A 22315-nucleotide genomic window follows, 5' to 3' on the forward strand; every position below is an offset into this window, starting at 1 on the left:
AATGTTAGTATTATATATATATATACATTTTAAGATCGAACTTCAAATTTTAAGGTTTTTAGTACAAGTTCATGTCATACTTATATGTGTTGACATATATAGTTTACCAAAGTGAGCTCAACTATTTATGACCAATTTAAATTAAATTTGTTAAAATCATTTTAAAAAACGCGTTAATTTCACATTTATTTTAAAATTAGTATTGTATTACCTTTTAGATTCTCTTAAAATCAGGTAGAGTTTGTAATGAATATTATGTTTTCAATTTTATACTTTAAAAATAAGGTTTCTTTTATATATCTATCTATTTCTTACCTAATCAAATCTATTTTCTAATCTTTATGAATTGAATGCATCAATTTTTTTTTTAAAAAAGTATACCATATTAATTTTATTAAAAATAAAGTTATTTTCTTTCATTTAAAAATTAATTGGTAACAAACACAATATATCATTCTAAAAGTTTATTTAAAATTTAAAATTAAAAAATAAAAAATAATATTTTTTTTATAAATTCATTTGAATTATTTATATCTAAAATAAGATACTTTTATATTTATCTATGGAAGATTATAACATACTTTTAAGTTTAATGTGAGATTTGTCAACCATTAATTGTTGATTTTTCTAAAAGCATACTTGCTAATAATTATTTTAAAAGCCAATCTCAAACTAAGCCTCACCTTGTTGGATCTCTCATCTCATGATAGGGTTGGCAAAAATTTCCGGGTCTCTCACTTGATTGGGACGGGGAATCCCTGATTTGACCAAGGATGGGATCAAATTAGAGATCCTAACTGGGTCCTCGGTCGGAGACGGGTATCCCCGCCTCTGTCTCTTATACACATCTAGATGTGTATAAGAGACAGATATAAAGGTCGGGGATGGATACCCGCAAGGCCGTTTCCCGTGGGAAAATACCCTACAGGGACGGGGAGTCCCCCGGTCCCGACCCGGCCCCGTTGTCAACCCTATCTCAGAGTTGTTGTAAAAATAAAAAGAAAAAAGAAAAAGAAAAACATTAATTAAAAAAAAAAAAAAAAAAAACCATCCAGCTGCATTTTCCTCTATATCACGATATTCGTTTTGGGGATTATTGGATTAGCCAAAGCTCTGTCTGCAGCACTGATAGAAGTGAAGTGGAGCCATGGCCATCCTTGCTTCTTCTTCTTCTTATTGTTATGGCTCCAAAGCTTTCCTTCTCTCTCAACGCTCCTTCTTCTTCTCCACCATTCCCTCCAAACCCTCTTTCTCCTTCTTCCTCAAAACCACTTCCCGCTTCTTCGCTTCTTCTTCTCCAACTTCTCTCCAATCTTCATCTCTCCACTCTCAAACCCCTTCTTCGCCCAACGTCCTCCAAATTCTCGAACAACGCGGCCTTCTCGATTCCATCACCAGCGACACTCTACGCTCCGCTTGTCTCTCCCCTCTCAAGGTCTATTGCGGCTTCGACCCCACCGCCCAAAGCTTACATTTAGGTAATCTTCTTGGTCTAATCGTTCTCTCTTGGTTCCGCCGATGTGGCCACACCGCCGTCGCTCTCATCGGCGGTGCGACTGCCCGAGTCGGCGACCCCTCGGGCAAGAGCCTCGAGCGGCCCGAACTCGATCTCCACACCTTGGAGGCTAATACTCTCGGTATTACTAATATTATCACTAGAATTTTGGGGAATTCGGGATCGGATTCTAGTTTTTGCCCTAATTTTGTGATTCTTAATAATTATGATTGGTGGAAGGAGTTTAGGTTTTTGGATTTCTTGAAAGAAGTGGGTCGGTTTGCGAGAGTGGGATCGATGATGGCTAAAGAGAGTGTTAAGAGGAGATTGGAATCAGAGCAAGGAATGAGCTATACTGAGTTCACTTATCAGCTCTTGCAGGGATATGATTTTCTTCATCTGTATCAAAACGAGGGAGTTTCTGTTCAGATTGGAGGTAGTGATCAATGGGGGAATATCACTGCAGGGACAGAGCTTATTAGGAAACGTTTGCCTCAAGCTGATGGTGTTTATGGTTTAACATTTCCTCTTCTTTTGAAGAGTGATGGGACAAAATTTGGTAAATCCGAAGACGGCGCTATTTGGCTTTCACCGTCGATGTTATCCCCATACAAGTTCTATCAGTATTTCTTCAGTGTCCCTGATGCTGATGTGGTGAGATTTCTCAGAATTCTCACATTTTTGGATATTGAGGAGATTCAGGACATGGAAAGCCAAATGGCGAAACCTGGGTATTTGCCGAACACGGCACAGAGGCGGCTGGCCGAAGAAGTTACTCGATTTGTTCATGGAGAAGATGGTTTGAGTGAGGCCCTTAAGGCCACTGAAGCATTGAAACCAGGAGCAGAGACAAAGTTGGATTGGAAGATTATTGAAGGGATTGCTGAGGATGTTCCATGCTGCTCATTGGAATATGATCAAGTGTTGAATCTTTCGGTTGTTGATCTTTCAGTTACGTCTGGTTTGCTCGAAAGCAAGTCGGCTGCCCGTCGTTTGCTGAAGCAAGGGGGACTTTATTTGAATAATAGCAGAGTGGATTCTGAGAGTAAAAGAGTTGAAGCGGTAGACATTGTTGATGGAAAAGTTCTACTTTTATCCGCAGGAAAGAAGAACAAGGTGGTTGTAAGGATATCATAACGGAGCTGGTTCAGAAACAGTGCTCATTTATTCACTAACCAACAAGTCCTTCATTATTACTATTATTTTTTGGTTGAAATTTTTTGATAAACTATTTCAAGTTCAAAGTTAAGGCCCAATCTTCAAATTGATATTTATGACATATTTGAGAGTGGTTTTTGAAATGGTTAAGATCACTTTTATCAACTTTTAATTATTCAAAATCAATTTTAATGGTGGTAAGATGGTAGTAAGAAAATAATGTTTAAAAATGTGAAATAAAATATTAAATTGATTTTGAATGATAAAACACATGTTTTGAAGGGATTTCAAACCTGACAAAAGTGATTTTAACTGGTTCAAAATCCCTCAACTAATTTGCAGCTGAGGAGGTAATTCTTTCAGATAGATGCTGATATGCCATTTAAGGAGGGCAGTGGATGCGGGTTACTTTGATGGGCTGATTCATTACTTCATCTTGCAAGTTATAACTTATAGGTATGTTATATTTGCTGATTGTTGCTTTATGGTTGCCTATCTGTTGAATTCCAATAAATCAGAGAAAACAGTTGGTGAAAGTGTGGGGAATTAGAGAAGTAGAGAGGGGTATTTATTAGGAAGATGAGTTAGGAGAGAGACAATGTTAGGTAGAGCGGGAGCTACATGTGAGAAGTACTGGAGAGACGAAGAGAAGTGAGATGTTGAAATATGGAAATTTTAGAAGAAGTGAACATGGTTTAACTGTAATTGATATGTACTCTTTCCTTGAAGTTGGACGTTCAAATTTTCGCACTCTTCCCTTTGTTGTACTGAAAACAAATGGAAATTTTATTTAAAAGCATGTTTTTTTTTGGGTTCTCAAAGTTTTCATAAAATTTTAGAACCAAATACTAAAGGGTTTATGTAAAGGCCGGGTTTTATAAAATGGAAAACCAAAAACAGAAATAGGCTACAAGATTATGAAGGTGTATTGGGAGAAGCTAATGATGTTAGTGATGTGTTAAGTAGAAATACAGTGTTCAATGACTCTCTTGATGCAGTTTGTTTTTATTTGATAGGAAAATTCAGCAGTGTACAATATGATGGGGGATATAGTTTTAAAATCTTGTGATGTTAAGGTTAGTAAAAGAATGCAATTAAACCAAAATATCTGGGGAGATTTTTTTTATTGTCGATCATATTGGTAAAACATTTCACTGATTGCTTAGACCTCATTTGATAATGATTTTGTTTTAGTTTCTAGTTTTATAGTTATGCTTGTTCCTTTTCCAATTTTCTTTTCATGGTATCACCTTTTTTAAGAAATCTTTAAATTCTCAGTTAGACAACAAAAACAAGTTTTAAACTTGTTTTGGTTGTTTAAAACAACGGTTAAAAGTGGATAACAAAACAAAGAAATTTAGTAGTGGAAGTAGTGATTATAAACCTTATTTTCGTAACAAAAAACTGAATGGTTATCAAATGGTACTTTAGTTACCTATCTACTAACTTCTAGCAAATGAACCAAAACAATTAGTTGGAATTAGATGTTGAGTTTTTGTCTATTAGATGGCTGATTGTAATGTAGATTTGTTGTGGGTACTCTGTTAGCTAAAGAACAATTCAATTCCGTATCACGTGATTTGCTCTGTTTCTGTAGATAGCCAATGAACTATTGTAGTTTTTTTTCTTGCTAGATTTCCTACTAAATGAATTTGTGTTAATAAGTTAGGATATTCGAGTTAGATTATGACATGCTTCGATTAACTCTATTCTATAGTTGATTGTATTGATGCAACATCTAGCGTTGAGAAATTCCCAGGACATGTTATATATTATTTGATGGATTAGGAGTTTCGAATATGTTTGGAGGCTGAGTTAATTTTGTTTCTTCTTCAAAACTATGATTAATAGTTGACTGCTGAGCGTTTAGATTATTTTAAACTTGAAACTGCTATAACAAATAAGTTACTTCATTTTTTTGTAAATTTTTGTTACTTGAGAACTAAAAAATTAAGATCTTGATAACGATTTTGTCTTTGAAATTATGATTGTTCTTCATTTCTCAATCATGGTTTTCACCTCTTTTGAAGAAACACATGAATTTCAGCTCAAATTCTATAATTTTTTTTTTTTTTTTTAAAAGACATTTTTCTAGTTGACTTGAGTTTTCAAACATAAGTAGAAAGTAGATGATAAAATGAAAATAGTTTTTTAAGCTAAATTAAAAAAAATCCAATGTAAAGGGGTTTAAATTGCAAGTTTAGTCCCAGAATTTTAACCTTTGTTGTTCGTTTGGTACTTGAATTTTAAGTTTATAAGATGATTGGGACTTCAATCTTATGGAATAGATATTTGAACCTTTCTTTTTTTCTTTTGAAAGAATAAAAACTCGAGCTTCAAATATGTCTAATAGGTTTCTAAATGTCTGATTTTGTGTTAATAGGATTTCTCAACTTCTAATTTTGTGCTTAATAGAATTGTGATGTATTCGAACTTTGTGAAAGTTAATTGATCTACTTGTATAAATCAAACATTATCTTTTTAACTGTAAATTTTTAATTTTGTGTTTAGTAAAAATTAACTTCTAAATAGTCTCTATTTGGAAATCTATTAGATGCGATCAAAACTTGTATAGACATGGATCAAAAGAACTTAAAATTTAACCAAACTAAAAATTAACTTCTAAATGGTCTCTATTTCTGCTAAAAAGCGTACTCGCTAATAATTTCTATTTTTTTTTTTTTTTAAAAAAAATAACCACATCTCCTTTCTAGCAATATGACAATAGTAATAGGTTTGTCGAATTCAACAGTGATTATATTAGGGTCACGATCGATAAATTTGGCTAGCGACTCAATTGGGCTTGAAATTATAAATTAGATTGAATTGAGTGATTAAAGGTGCACAAGTCCAAATTTCAATTTAATTCAAGTCCATTATGAAAATATGGGCAAAGAAAAGATCATGAAGTACAAATTGTGAGGCAAAGAATTAGTATCACGTATCGATACTTTCAGACACTTTCAAGATACGTATTTCTATGGGTATGGGTACTTTTTTTTAAAGAAAAAAGACAAGCAACTCATCTAATCGTTCTCAATCTAAAACTTGTCAATCTATTTAAAAAGATCACTACTCGAGTCCAAAACTAAAAGGAAAAATAAATAAATAACAGACTAGAATCATCTAATTTCTATCTTTACATTTGAGTCTCCATAAAGTCTACCAAAATATAAACCATTTGGATATCTTTGACAATTCAATGAAGAAGCCCTTCGTTTATCCTCATACTTCTCCCTCTAATCTTCTTCTTTTTCTTTGTAATATGAGTCACTTTTTTTTTTTTTTTTTTTTTTTTTTTTTCAGTGTTTGTTTTTTTTTTTTTGTACTATTGTTATTAATTTGTATGCTAAATTTATCTATATCCTAGATTTTTTTTAAAGAAAAAGAAAATGTATCTTCAACGTATCAATATCCCCGTTTCTTAGAAATGCACACATATATATATAAATGACGCATCCTTAGACATATTCATATCTTAGTTTTTTAGAAATTGACGAATCGTCATATCTGATCGTATTTGTATCGTGTAGCCGTATCTGTATCTGTGTTTCATAGGGTTCAAGCTTAAATTTAGCTCAAGTACAGTTTTCTATAAACAGAGGTCTTATTCTTCATTTTGGAGGGAATTGTTTTGGGAGAACTAAAGATCAGTTTTGAATAATGAAGCTTTGAAGCTTTGAAGACTCAAAGATTGAAGCACTAGAGACTTGAAGGACATGACTCTCTTGAAGCTTTGAGGATCAAAAGAATAAAGCTCCGAAACTTTAAAGAGCGTTAGACTTGAAGACTGAAGACCTTGAAGACAAAAACTTCTCTTAGGTCCTTGAATTCTAAGTTAAAGTTCAAAGAAAACGTAGAAGAAGAACTTTCTTCAACGTTGGAGAAAAAATATTAAAAGATCAAATATTAGAGATTGTACTCACTATATTGAAATCAATACAAATATGAAGTTCATTCAATATTTTTATAACGTAACTAAAAAAAATTAATGAATTATGGCGAAGTGAGCATAACTCAATGATAATTAACGTACATTCGTTTCATCTTAAAAAAACATGCACTTATTCCATTCATTCCTTTGAAGTCATACGTTATTTCTATACTATATTCACTAAATAATAATGATGATGATGATAAATAAATAAATTATAGATTAGCATTGATTTAAAATTTAAAACTTTAGAACAAGACCATGTGCACTTAAAAGTTAAAACAAATTTGAAGCTCCATTTGATGTAAAGAAAAGATCAAAACACACTGAACATATATTTCTTCTTCTTATTTTTTTGAAACAAATGAGAGAAATAAAACAAAATGGGTATAAACATATCTGTAGTTTAGTCAAGTGGTTGGCATTCAAACCTTTCTATAGGTGAAGTACATTCAATTAAACTGGGTTAAATTCAACCTCCATCAGTGAAGGAGAAATAAAATTAAAACAAAGGACAGAGAATTACTTATTAAAAAAAATTAATTTTGACCAAAGTTCTCGTGTTTCATCAATTTGGACCTTAAACCTAAAACACATGATGCAATTTTAATATCCGATAATTTCTTTAGAAAAAAACAACATTAGAGTTTTTCTTCTTCTTTTTTTCTTTCTTTTTGAAATTTATGGGTTTTGAAAATGTTTTCGATAGCTAATTTGTGTATTAGTCAAATTTATCTTTCTACGAAACTTTATTTTATAGAAATTAATAAGTTTATGAAGAATTTCTCATTGTTTTTATTTTTTTTTTTTGTGTTAAAATAGTAGATGAATTAATTAAAATTGAGCTGATAATTAAAATTACAACACTTATGTAAGTTTAGGGTTAAAATCAATGAGATTAAGGGGACGTTTGTTTCAAGGATTGGGATTAAAATGAATTAGACATTTTCAGCCCAACTTTTATTTGGGACAAGGGTTTAAGAAGTCTAGGCTTCTTGCACTCTTTCCAAGGGTTGAATAGTGTTTACTATTCAAACCCATGGGTTACAATTTTTTTTTTTTTTTTTTAAATTTAATTTAGGAAATTTGTTGGCTAACTTCTGGACATCACCTCTAGCGATTGCCACAGGCCAACTCCAACCACTATCTCCGGCTACCGCCATTGGCCACCTTCGGTCTCAACTTCTGGTGACCCTACTGGTGAACTTCTAGCGACCTTGCCGGTGAACTACCGACCACTGATTCTGGTCAAACTTCGACCACTATCAACCAACTTCAACCGCTACCTCTGGTGACTATTGTCGGCCAACTTCGACCGCTACCCTCAACAACCACCACCAGCCACCTCCAATAGCCACTTCCAGCTACTCTGCCAGCGAACTTCCAACCATCAACAATAAAAACACTTTTAGTATATAACAAACTAAACAAACTTGTATATAAAAATACTTTTAAGAAATAGTTGTCAAACACATGAGTGTTTTTATTTTAAGAATTTTTTTTAATCAAAAGTAAACAAAATTGAACTTTTGAAAAAACAGTTTTTTCTAAGATTTTTCTTAGTCAATTCTAAGCAGACCCTTAGTTTAATTACAATTATATTTTTTAAAATATAATTTCTCTTTTTTCTAATTTTTTTTTATTTCGAGTTTTTTCTTTTAATTATTATTATTTATTAGATTATCTTTTTAAATTCTTTCTCTTCCCATCTTTGTTTATATGTTTTCTTTATTTTAGGAGATCTCATTGATTTTCTTTTATTTTTTCTATCGGTAATCGATCACTACAAGAAACATCCTTCTATTATTATTATTGTTGTTGTTATTATTATTATTGTTACATAGACATATTTTTTTATAAAAATTGAATAGTAAGGAAGGTTAAAAAGTAAATTGGACTAGATTTTTGTGTAAAATAATAGTCCACTAGACTGCAATTGTGTAATTAAGTATATTGATGTAAGCTAGAAAACCCTAATTTAAATTAGTTAAAGTGACAAAAATCTATATAACATTTTATTTCAAAACCTAGTAAAATCAAAATATTAAATTATTAAAAAATAAATTAAATAAAATTATAATTTTAGCCAAATCTCTATTTCAAAATTCAAAATTCAAAATTAAAAAAAAACATATATTCTTCTAAATTTTTTAGATTATCTAAAGTTAACTATATTAAAATAATAAAGATGATAAATTTAAACTAATATAAAATCTAACCACTGATTAAATATAAGAAAATATTTCACAAACTCGAGATTTATGAATGTGCACTTCGTTCCTAGGCTTACTAAGCCTGCACTCCAATCACAAGCTTTTTAAATTCAGATTTCCAAAATCTGCACTTAATTTAGATTTCCAAAACCTACACTTCAACTTAAACTCAAGCTACCTAAACCTCCCAACTTAACCCTTAAACTTAACATTTCCAGGCTTAGTATTCCGAATCTGCGCACCAAACGCCCCTTAATAGTTCAATATCTAAATTGATACAATGTGACAAATTTAGAGTCAAAATTGATTTTTTCCTAATTATTGTGCGATAAGAATGAGATGTGTCCTAGTGAAAAAGAACAATGTTATTGTTATAACTGAAATTCATTGATACTTAACCACCAAAATGAAATCCCTTCAATGCATAGGGTGTGACTGTCACATGAGGATTGCTAAAATCATAATGAAAATGCCTAAAAGACTTTGGCCGAACAATCTTATGAGAAAATTATTTCAAAATAAAACTATTTGACATTCGAATATATATTTGAAATTGGAAAAATATTTAGGTGTAGTTGGACTGCATCCAATAAAATATTGTCACGTGATAATTTTTCATTTAAAAAAAATGGATTAAAGATAATTTTTTTTTTTGGTATGTATATAGAGAAGGAAGAGTACGAGAATGCACCTAATCATTGTTCTTTGAGAATTGAAATTGGTATGATCATATTTTTCGCGCCCTTCCCTACGTGTTTGGTTTGAGATGCATTTCCTCAAGCAAGCAAAATGTTTGTTTAATGTGAAGTGATACAAAATTTTCTTATGAAGTTTGCAATTTTTTTTTCCTTTTTGTTTATTGAATTTGATATATACACTCAAAATCTTTTTGAAACAAAACTGGTTTGTGGTGGAATTAAAAAAAAAAAAAAAAAACTTAAAATATATTTATTCTTAAATAAAGATTAAATCATGTTAAAGCTTAGGTTCACATCCATGTATATGATTTTGTTTTTTTTTTTTTTAACGTCTCATCTAAAACAATAATATAATCCGCATGATAATTATGATATTTTATTTTATTTCATGTAGGGATAAGAATTCAAAATTTAAGATACAAATAAATTTATACTCAACTTGGCTACTATTCTCAAATTTTTTTCCATACTTATTAGAAGTTTAATTCATAAATTAACTAATTTAACGAGTTGGCTTTCGAATTATTTTTACTTATTTTTTTTTATTTAATCAGTCCATGCAAATTTGATTATTTAAAAATAAAAAAATTAACAAAAAAGAAAAAAAGAAAAAGAAGTTTGTTAATTTTATTTCAATAAAGTTTTGTAAATCATAATTGTTTAAGCCCTTTTTTTTTTCTTATAATCCTTTGATTTTTTATTTTTATTTATGATAACTATGTTTATAAATGAGATTTTCACCCTGAGTTTATTTCTTTTGTTTCCTATTTTCTAACCAGTATTTAAATTCATGCAAAGTTTTGGAAACTAAAAAAATAGACCTCATTTGATAATTATTTGATTTTTTAAAATTAAACTTATAAACTACTTTCACCTATTAATTTCTTTGAGATTAAATGTGAAAATAGAATTCTTTGATAAAATAATAGTAAAAAATAGGTATTTTGAAAACTAATTGTAGGAATAGGGTTTACTTTTTGTCCTTATTAGATTACACACGGAAAGACAAAAAAGTTTTTTGATCAACTAACTTGAAGCGTGAGTTTGATTAAGCATCTTTTGAAAAGACGCAATCCACGTGGCGTCCATTCTTTTTTCTAATTCTTCTCTCATTTTTAATTATTTTTTAAAAGTTAATATGATGTCATTTTTTAAAATTCTCCTCTCATTTTTTAATTCATATTTCTTAAAGTTAACGTGCTATCATTTTTACTAAATGTAAATTCTAAAACATGACATTTTATAAAAATATTTGGAAAAACTAGGATACGTGGAAATCTATTTGCTTTTTTATCGAGTATGAACAAATGATGATATTAGAAATTTAAAATGAAAAAGGTATAGGGATCTAAATAATATTTTAACCAAATGTATTTAAATTATGGACTCGATAGGTCACAAATTGATCTTGAAACCCATATTGGGTATGTGAGGACTAACCCAGGTCCTTCCCAAGGTTCAACAAATGAATAAATCTATGATCGTACCCAGATAGGGATGATGGTCTTCCTCTTCTGTCTCCAAGTCGACCATAATAGAATAGATAGGCGAAGTTGCCAATAAATACTTGGTCCATGATGGTCTTTTTCTTGATTTTGATGATTGGATTTATCTATGAATGGAAAAGGGGTGCTTCGGATCGGGAGTAATCATGCTAATGCTTCTACTTCTGCTTATGCCACCGAGGAAGTACTTCTTCTTATGGCAACAAACTTGGATCAAGAAGATAGGGCGCGGACTCAGGTGGTCTGAATAGGGATTCCCCATCATTGTCGGAGGAAATTGCTTATCTTCGTATGGGATCTCCCGAGTATCAAGAGATGATCGCCACGATCTTTAGACAACTGAAGTTTGAATCGAGGGATCTTCAGCTCCGAGGACTCCGGGACCAGGTTTTTTTTTCAAGATGGAATTATCTTGCTATTAAAAGCTTTGAGAGGGCCAATGGAATTGATTGTATGCGCAATCCTTGAAGAAGCCCAAAGAAATGAATAGGGTCCCAAATAACGAGAGATATGTAAAAAACAGGTCCGATTACGCCTATTCCTAATCCTAAATGGAATGGTTGTTGATTGTTAAATGACGGGATTGTCATATATGAGTCATTTGACATCGAAGGTTGCACAACAAACGTAGGTGTGTATTGTTCAATGAATATTGGAGCTTGATTATGCACTCCTTGTTCAACTGGATTATCGAGATGTTGAACATGATCATCTTCTTCCTCGTTTGGTTCACTTTTATCTAAATATTCAATCTTATATATACTTGTGAGGCTTTCTATAGATCTTTAATCAGTTATACTTAGTGTTTCAATATTAGTCTTAAAAAAATATGACAATAAATTTAGGGTAATATTTTGAATGGATAGATTTTTTAGGTTTTATTGAAGTATATAATTGCGTTACTTAATTAAGATTTAATTTAATGTAAATATTAAATCACAGAAAAGGTTGTCAAATCATTGAAAAAATCCGTCAAATTGTCAGAATGACCCACCCCTTCCGTTAGTTGATTGAACAGTTTTAAATCAAAATTTGTTTCTTGTGAGTTGCGTCTTTTGTAAAGACATGATTTAAGTTCTGTTGCATTTTTTTCAAAAGACATAGAGTAATAGGATAAAAAACTTCACCCCATTTTTTTGCAAACAATTTTCGAACACCTTACTTTTTGCTAATATTTTGCCAAATAACTCTAGTTTAGAGTTTAATCCAATTTATTTGTTTTATTATTTACTTTGTAAGAGTGATTTTAAAATTTAAACAAAGTTTTCAAAACTAAATAAATAATTTTTATAAATCAACGTTTTGTTTTGAAATTTGACTAAGAATTTAATTGGTAGCTTAGAAAAGATGAAAATGGTAAAAAAAAAAAAATTGAGAAAACAAACACAAATTTTAAGTACTATGAAAAAATTTAAATACGTTGTAGTTTTCAAAAATATGTTTTTGTTTTTGAAATTTTGCTCAAAATTAAAATATTTTCTTAGAAAAATGGTGGATGACGGTAGCAATTTTTTTTCCAAAATTGGAAGTGTGGACTTAATTAAAATTTAGGGATCAATTAAATAATTTAAGTATATTTAAAAAAAGAAGAAGAAGAAGAAGATAATAATGGAAAGGAGAATAAAAGATAAATTTAAAATAATTAGGCCAGCATTTGCTTAGTCAACTCCACGTGTTATTATTATTTTTTTTTAATAATAATAGTAATAGTAATAATAATAATAATTAAAAAAAAAAGGACATTGTCCATGTCCAAGTTAAGGTCGCCGCGCCGCATGTGATACATATGGCAATTTTTTTCATAGGTTAAAATAAGTTATTTATTACTTTAAAAAAATAATTTATTTATTGTGATATTATTGCAATTTGTTCTTATTCATTGTATTTGAAGTTAGAAATATATATGCAAATCATACCATTTTATTCATTTTTATTAAATAGTTAAAATACAGATTAAATTATAAATTTAGTTTTTATACCTCGAAAAAAATTAGAATTTAATTCTTACAATTTTAAAAATTAGAATTTAGTCCATATTGTAATTCTTAAATAGTCCATGTGGTTTTAAAAACTTTATATGGACTAAATACTAATTATAAATAATAGAGATTAAGGTCCCGTTTGGTAACTATTTTGTTTTTTGTTTTTGTTTTTGAAAATTAAGCATATTGGACACTACTTCTACCTCAGAATTTCTTATTTTATTAGCTACTTTTCACCAATGGTTTAAAAAACAAGCCAAATTTTGAAAACTAAAAAATGTAGCTTTCAAAAAGTTATTTTTGCTTTTGTAATTTGACTAAGAATTCAATAATTGTACCTAAGAAATATGTAAACCACAGTGAGAAATTTAGATGATATAAGTTTAATTTTAAAAAATAACAAAAAATAAAATGGTTATGAAACAGGGCCTAAATTTTAACTCTTTTCAAATCATCGGACCAATATTGCAATTAACCTAAAATATTAAATGTCAACAAAATATATTAGAAAAATATAATCTATGTATTTCACATAGACAATATTACTTGCTTTCGAGGATTAAAATATCCATCAATACACTGATGTATTTATTGATCAGAGTTCGATATTGAATCTTCTATAAATACCCATAAAATATATATATAAAATATCATCTATTAATATCAATATAAAGATATACAATAATAACATGATAAATGATCTAAGAAAAAAGATAAATAACTTATTTGGAAAGTAAAAACAACTTAGTTATTAATTTAAATAATTTTTTTTATACAAAAATCTTAGGAACTTGCAAAATAGGAATTCTTTAAATGAACCCTGACAACAAATTTTAAAACTACAAAATCAATTGACATGAATCTAAAGGAAATGATGAGAGTTGGATTACCTTTGATTTGAAGGCGAGGAGATAAGCAGAGAACTGCTCAAGATTTTGAACACTCCACAAGCAAATTGATAAATCGATCTTATGTCAATGTTCATGTAACTCTAGATCAATAATTGTAAAAGATTGATGATGAATCTCGACACAAAGAAGAAATATCATTCTCAATTCAAAATTCAAAACGGTTTCGTACAACTTAATGACTGGACTATATAATATGTATTACTTCATAAGCCTTATTAAAATGACAAAACAGTTTTAGAAAGGATAAAATTGAAACATAAGAAAATTACATCAAAATTATTAAATAAAATACAATTAATAATTTGATGCATGAATGATTTATATCATTTTTATTTACATGTATCCATATATCTATTGATATATGTTCAATAAAATTAAAATTTCGCTGTCGATATTCACATCAATATTTTAATTTTAAAAAAAATGTTTTTAGGCTGATTTGGGATATTCTCCCTCTCATGAATGGCGTAAATTGTAATGCAAAAGGCATTAATTGTGGGCACTTTAATTGAGATTATGAACGGTTATGAATGGTTTACTTTTAATTAAGATTTTTTTCTTTTGAATTTCAATCAATTCAGTTAGTTATTCTTTTAAGGACCTAATTAACATGTTGATTTTCATATCATCAACTAATTTATACATCTCACATTGATATTAATTAAATAGTTAAGATTTCGTTTGATAACTATTTTATTTTATTTTAAATTAAGTTATGAACACTACTTCTATCTCCAATTTCTTTCATTTGTTATGTACTTTTCATTGATGGTTTAAAAACACAAACAAAATCTTGAAAAATAAAAAAAGTAGTTTTTGTTTTTAGAATTTGGATAAGAATTTGAATATTGTACCTAAAAATATGCTAATCATTATAAAAAATGTGAATAAAATAGACTTAATTTAAAAAAAAAACAAAGACAAAAAATAAAATGATTACTAAATCAACCTAAATTATTAAAAATAGAGGTCAATTAGAAATTAAATGACCTACGTTAGCCTTAGTAACGAATCGGTCCTACCTAAGCCAATACTATAGGGAAGGTGGGTAGTTGGATAAATTAAAACCTTAATTATATATTTAAGACATAATGTTTCATTTGATTATGTTTGTATCTTTTATTTTTGAAAAATTATGCTTATTTTCACATTTCTTAAAAATACGTTTGGGTTCTAAGGCAAATATTAAAAATAAAATCAACCTTTTGTTCCTAGTTTTGAAAAATTAGTTTGGTTTTTTAAAATACTTGCAAAATCTAAAACCTAAACACCGTTTGTTAATTATTTCGTTTTTTGGTTTTTGATTTTTGAAAATTAAATCTATATACACTACTTCCAACTTCAAATTTCTTCATTTGTTATTTGTTTTTTTTATCAATTGTTTAAAAAACTAAGCTAAAATTTGAAAACTGAAAAAAGTAGTTTTTAAAAACTTGTTTTTGTTTTTGGAATTTGACTAAGAATTCAATCATTATACTTAAGAAGAGATGCAAATCATGGTAAGAAATAGGAATGAAATAAATATAATTTTCAAAAATAAAAAATCAAAATCAAAATGATTATCAAACGGGTCTAAGTAAAAAAAATAGTAGAGTGATATTTACCCACTTTATTTTTATTTCTTATTCCAAATATTCTCTCTTCTCTGGGTAGAAGCATTGGAATTAGATTTTGATTTATGTTTTTTAAGACGACTTTTTTTTGAAGCCTTTCAAAACTCAAAGAGTCACGCTATTCATTGTTCAAACCATTAATTAAATATTAATAATTACATCAAAAGATATTTAAAAAACATGTATAACATGCACACGTATTGTTACCACCAATGTATATATTATTATTAGGATAAAAAATATTTGTGGATATATCGATATATTCGTCGATATATCTGTAAATTGAAAGGTTCAATATTAATATTTCTTTTATATATATTCGTAAAACATAAAAATGTCTTCTAGTTTGTCCAATATGAATATCACTACTAAACCAGTCATCATATCGGTCCCTAGGCCCCCAACGACTAGTAAAGCCGTTGGGGAAGTGTTTGAGGATTACCATGTTCCATCAATAGTATCTAACCTACGCCGCCTCTTTTTTGGCCTTTGCTTTTGTTTCACTTCATTCGAGATTTGTCAGGTTTAAGGTAAAGGGCATGAGAGAAAGAAAATTCTCTTCTTCATTTGAAATAGTTGAGCCCTTGGCCTTGGTTCTAGTCTCGTCTTGCATGCCAACAAGTATTTTAGACAAGAATACGCAACTTCGGATTGTTGATTCATCGCCAGCTCAGGCTTCACTAGCCTAGCACTAGAATAATATACAAGGTTAGGGGGCCTAAAAATGATCTTAGCTCACTCACCTTGGTACGTGAATTTCTAATGATCAACGTGTTCCTCATGCTCAAATAGATTGCATTCGAAAATTAGTATACTAGTAACAATTCTATAACAATATTCATAACTTAGTTTTTGAGTAAAAACAACTTAATTACTAATTTAAATAAATTTTATAAATGTCGTGAATTACAGAAATATTTGTCGATATTGATATATTCGTAAAATTAAAATCTCGATATGGACATCAACATGATACTTTAATCCTTGATTATTTCTAAAGTATTTGTTATTTTCATTCTACTAATACACAAATTTAATTATTTTTCTGGTTAATCTATCATTTATTAACGATTGAGAAAATAATTTATACATATTTGAACACATGAACTCCTACTGAGGTAGGATATCCACAAGTTTGGATTGATTTAACTAATTCAATACTTTAACACAATATTCAACAAATTACTAATATCTAAAAATAGTAGAAATATTTTATAAAATATAATTTTCCTTATTCTAAACTACTGTTGGTATTTTGTGTTATGAAAAATAGCTTAACTCACAACATAAGATTTAGTGCAAGAAAAGAAAGAAAGAAAAAGAACAAAGAGATAAGAATTTACAACCACTTTAGTCATTATAATTAGATACCAACAACTTACCCAAAGATATAATAATTTGGGCGAGATGAAAAATATAGGTGAAAAATGAAGAACCTCGAAGATTCGATCACGTATAAGTTCTTTACATTAACTTATTGCTTTGTATCCCTCACTTCAATATACAAAGCTCTTCTGAGTGGTCCTTCAAATACACTAAGAAAATCAATCGAGTAGAAAAAGTTCTTCATAAGAGAATGCACTCCTCCGAATTACTCTTAGTAGTTAAGGCCATGTTTATCCCACGTGATATGTAATTTGTCAATGGTAATATTAAAAAAGGGTCAAATCTGATTATATTTATTGTTGTTTACTGTTCTATAATCGTAATAACTTGTGGGATCTATCTTCAAATCTATAATCAAAATGTCTTTGAAAATTACGTGGGACCCATTACCTTTACTATTCATCCATCTATAGAAACTCATTTGCAATGACACTAGTTTTGGTTATGGAATGGCAAACGTGATATAACTTCACTCATTTTTGCAAGAGAATCCTCTACCTTCTAAAACAAAGAGTATTTTCTCAACAAGTGTGGAATCTAAAATACAAATTTACGATTACGACACGTGGCATGCCTTTAGTTGGTACTAATCAAACTTGTTGTCTAGGAAGATGAGTAACACGCAATTAAAGTCATCCAATATATTATAGATCAACAAAGTCAAAGTATATATATATTAGAAGGTAATATAAATAAGTCAAAATTCATTAGCAATCAATTTCAACCATTTGGATTGATAACATCCATGGTGGGTGTTAGATGCTCTTTTAAGGCAATCTCCTTCCCTTCAACCATTTCTTTTTTTTTTTTTTCATTGTAATAATAATAAGAAAAAGTGATTGAACCTTTTACTTTAAAAAAAATTACATAAAAATACAATTATGATAAAATCAGGAATATTTTAAATAAAATATTAAAAAACATTCTTGACTTCTAAACTTTCATGAAGTAACAATTTAGTCATTAAATTTTTATTTCTAACAATTAGTTCATATACTTCCAATTTTGTAACAACTTAGTCCTTAAACTTTAATAGGTAACAATTGAGTCATTGTAATATATATATTATAACAATTTAGTCCCTAGCATAAAAAAATCGTCAAAATTATATGTCAATTTTTAGTTTATTTAATGATGTAGATTAAGTATTTTATAAAAGTATTGAGTTCCTAATTAGTTTATCGACTTATTTACGTAAGAAATCTCATGAAAATTTAACATTAATTTCTACGTTAGGGATTAAATCATTACAAAATTTAAAATATAATGACTAAATTGTTACACTCTAAAATTCAAGGATAAATCATTATAAACCAAAGTTCAGTGACTAAATTGTAATTTTTATGAAAGTTTGGAGACTAAAAATGATTTTTAACATTTTATTTTGTAATATTGAAAATTTGCCTTTTTTTTTATATTAATTTTCATACTCGGTGCGTGGCCACGTCATCTCTATGCAGCGATCTGAAGACGGGTTTAATTTTTAATATTTTAATTTCCACTTTTATGAAAGTGATTGGAAATCGCGTTGGGGCATTTTTATGGATAATAACTGAGGAAGGTGACTTGTCATCGCCACGTGGAGCGTAGTGGTTGGCTGCCACCACCCATATTCGTGGCGGCTACCAAACGAGCAAGCTTGAAAAGTCAGTCTTTTTATTTGATTTTTAGATATTAAAAATAATATAATATAATGTTTACAAATAAAAATAAACAAAAATAGTCTCTAGTCTTGTCTTATCTCTTATGCTAATAAAAATATTTATTTCCTTTATCTTCTTGAAAAACTTTTATTTGTTTATTTATTAACATAAAGAATTCCTAATTATTTTGTTAGTTATTTCTTAGTAATATTTAATTAACAACTTTACCTGCACATAAATTCTAAAAAAAAATAAATGTAGTTTTAGAAGTTCAAACTTTAAATAGTGAAACTATAGTTTAATGAATGTATCTTTATTTCAATATACATTGAACAAAGTTAGAATATTGAAATTTGTGTTATATTTAATTGATATAAATGTTTCACCAACTCAAAAATAAAATAAAAGATAATATGTGTTTTACATGTTTATTATTACTTTAAAGACAATTTCATTTATCATTTAAATAGAATTGTATATAGATTTAGTTGAGTTGGGTTGTGGCATATTTTTGGACCAACCTGAAAATCCGGATTTGTCGAGTTGACCCAAACATATTCTCCAATTCAACCCTCAAAATTTGGGTTGGATTGAGGTGTGTCGTTGAGTTATTGTTTGTTTTCTTCTTAATATAAAATATTTAAATTTTTTCTACAACATATATCTAATAACTAAAATCTCATAAAACTCAATTTTATCTAATAATTAAAATCTTATAGATTTAATTCTTACATATAAAGTATCTATAATATCTATTACAAACTTTATAAACAAAAAATATTTTTAGAAGAAAAACATCAAGAATTCACAAATTCATCAATTCTAACGGAAATATATATGTTTTTTTTTTTTTTAAAATTTGTATATATGCATTTTGGATTAGGTTGGGTCAACCCAATTTTTTTTATTCAACCCTAGACCCAACCCAACAAAAATAGAAAAAATTCAACCCAATCCAACCCAACTTTTATAGTTTGGGTTGAATAGTCCCGATTGTTCAGATTGTCGGGTCATTCGAATACCCCTACTTTATAGTAAATAATTCATGTTTGGTAAATAATTACAAGAATATCAAATACTATGTTATTCCATCATGATTAAAAAAAAATTATATTTTATCTATAAATATTATTGTGACATATATAATATAAATAAATAAAATTCAACTTGGGCATTGGTTATAATAATAATTATATTATCAATGTTATTATTTTGAAAGCATATTATTTAGTAAATTAAAACAGCTTGCATCTTTTTGGGGGGAAAAAGAAAGAGAGAATGAGAAAAGAATTTCATTTAGTCTAAAAGATACATTAAATAAAGGAAGGAAAAACAAGCTTTTAGAAGACACATCAAAACTAGTTTGAAAATCCATCCACAACATTTTTAATTTTGGAAAAAGATTTTAAGATAAGTGTGAGAATTATTGTGTTTTGTTTTGTTTTCATTTTAGTTTATTATTATCATTATTAAGAAAAATATCAATTTATATATTAAATACATAATTGTATTAATTTAAATCCTTAATTTTTTTTTTAGTTTATCCATTTATAATAAAAATATTAAAATTGAAAAAACAATTTTTTGTTTTTGTTAAGAAAAAAGGTGAAATTAATATTATTATAAAATTATTTTAGAATGAATAATATTTAGGTATAGTCCAGGTTGTATCCAATTTATCATGTAGTTCCTTTGATAACAAAGGAAACAAATATATATATATATAAAAGTTATCCTTTAAAAAAAAAGAGAAAAGTTTGACATATCCACTCTATGAAATTCAAATTCTTGACGAATCAAAATAAGAAAAAAAAAATCCAAATTATTTATATATATATATATATATATATATTGCAAAGATATTGTAGTTAAATTGTGGGGTGAGGGAATCGAACTTCTAACCTCAAAAGGTCGATAGTACAAACACTACGCCAGTTGAGCTACACTCATGTTCAAAAAATATTTTTAATTGAGAAATAATCGCGTCTCACCCGTCCGGATGATACCGCGGGACGTTCACCGAACCCACATTAGTCTATCTCCACACTCTCTCCAAAATATAGGTATCACTCAATGACAAGTAAAAACCATTCCAACACAACCAAGTGAATGCCTTAAATCAATAATTTGGTCAAACCAAAAATTGTGATGAAATTATTATGCATATGTATATAACTAAAAAAAAGTATAATAACCGTTGAAATTCTCAATAATAACTATTTAATTTCTTGCACCATTTTTTTAGCTTAAATTTTAAAAACACTTAAAAAAAATTATAAGCTTAATTACTAAAAAAAAAAACGAAAAATTAAGAACCACTTGATAACAATTTAGTTTTTGAAAATTAAGTTTATAGATACTATACTTTTTGTGAGATACTTACTACTCATATTTTCATAAACGAAACTAAATTTTGAAAATTTTTAAAAAATATAACTAAAAATTTAAGTGTTGATTAAAGAGTGGAAATAATAATGAAATTTTGAAATAGACAAATATAAGGGAGTTTTTTTTTTTTTTTTTTTTTTTTTTTTTTTTTTAATATTGGGAAATATAGTTGTTTTGAAACTATTTAGAAATATATGATTGTTTTGAAAAAATAAAAGAATAGTAACTAAATGGGACCTAAATAAATTTATTTTTATTTTTTAGAATAGGTGGGACCTAAGTAATTGACAGTGAAGACAACACCTAATTAATTAATTGAGACTGGAGAGTAAATTTTGCCGCCATTCCAATTTTTAGAGACAATTTATCAAAATTAAAATGAGAAGTTTGAATTTAGATATATTTATATATTATTTTGAGGGAAAAAAAAAATCCAAAGTGCAATCCGAAAATACGGATTTGCGAGGCAGAATATATGCAGGTTTTAATGCCAAGATCCAAATTACCGGGAAAAGAGGAAAAAAAAAACAATAAATAAAAGAAAAAACATCTCTTTCCCTAGTATGTATATCTATCTATATTTGTGTATATATATAAGTTTAAATATCATTTTAATATATTTATTTTAAAGTTGGTTTAATTTTAATCTAAGAAAGTTATTTTAAATGATAAAATTGCTGAAAATATTTATAAATAATAGCAAAATATTACTGTCTATACACATAGACTACTATCTTTGTTTATCAAAAATAAAGAGTGAAATTTTGCCATATTTATAAATATTTTGATTTATTTTCCTATATTTGAAAATAGTCCTTTTAATTGATGTATTTTCAATTAGTTATAGTTTTTCTTTTTTTAGTACTTTAATCACTCAAAGTTAATTTTTATTAAAATTGATTAATATTAATAATAACTTCAGTAAATATGGGAACATGACCTTAAAAAAGGGTTAAGAGGTCATGAGTTCAATCGTTGACACCCACATGTTATACCATGTGAGCTACTTCGGACACTCACAGATAGTAAAAAAAAAAAAAAAAGCTTTTAGGCAAGAAAGTACAATATAACATGTTTTTAAAATTTAGAGTAAAAAATACTAATAGATAACAAATAATTTTTCAAAAATCGATAGCGAACTAGCAGTATAACTAAATTTAATATTTGTAAAAATGAACATAGTTCAATTGACATATTTTTTAAACTATCCATGGTTAGAGGTTAAAAAAAATAAATTGAAAATTTATTGAAAGTTTAAAGAGAGAAATTAAAAAAGTGAAAGTATGGACTAAAATACAAAATTGTAAAAACTCGGAACCAAAATCGTACTTTTGTAATAATAATAAAAAAACAAATCAGAAAATGGGCCTAAATTGTTGAAAATTTATT

At 28.1% G+C, this 22315-nt stretch overlaps 1 protein-coding gene across 7 annotated transcripts; it reads left to right on the forward strand.

Annotated features, from left to right (window-relative positions):
• Positions 1-1049: 1049 nt before the first annotated feature.
• On the forward strand, positions 1050-6615 carry LOC120081627 (tyrosine--tRNA ligase, chloroplastic/mitochondrial). Of its 7 annotated transcripts, XM_039036683.1 has the most exons (4): positions 1050-2611; positions 2996-3109; positions 3670-3729; positions 6323-6615. In XM_039036683.1, exons 1-2 carry the CDS (start codon positions 1148-1150, stop codon positions 3005-3007), a joined length of 1476 nt encoding a protein of 491 aa, XP_038892611.1. In that variant the 5' UTR covers positions 1050-1147; the 3' UTR covers positions 3008-3109; positions 3670-3729; positions 6323-6615. The 7 variants fall into 7 exon arrangements, with proteins under 7 accessions (XP_038892611.1, XP_038892625.1, XP_038892618.1 ...); XM_039036697.1 differs by lacking the exon at positions 3670-3729 and having other exon boundaries at positions 6242-6615; XM_039036690.1 differs by lacking the exon at positions 3670-3729 and having other exon boundaries at positions 6256-6615.
• The last annotated feature ends 15700 nt before the right edge of the window (positions 6616-22315 follow it).

This window comes from Benincasa hispida, chromosome 1 (assembly GCF_009727055.1).
Source record: "Benincasa hispida cultivar B227 chromosome 1, ASM972705v1, whole genome shotgun sequence".
Classification (NCBI taxonomy): domain Eukaryota; kingdom Viridiplantae; phylum Streptophyta; class Magnoliopsida; order Cucurbitales; family Cucurbitaceae; genus Benincasa; species Benincasa hispida.

What these genes read in the sequence shown, in the direction of transcription:
- LOC120081627 (XM_039036666.1), top strand. Translation starts at nt 1,148, where the DNA reads ATGGCCATCCTTGCTTCTTCTTCTTCTTATTGTTATGGCTCCAAAGCT.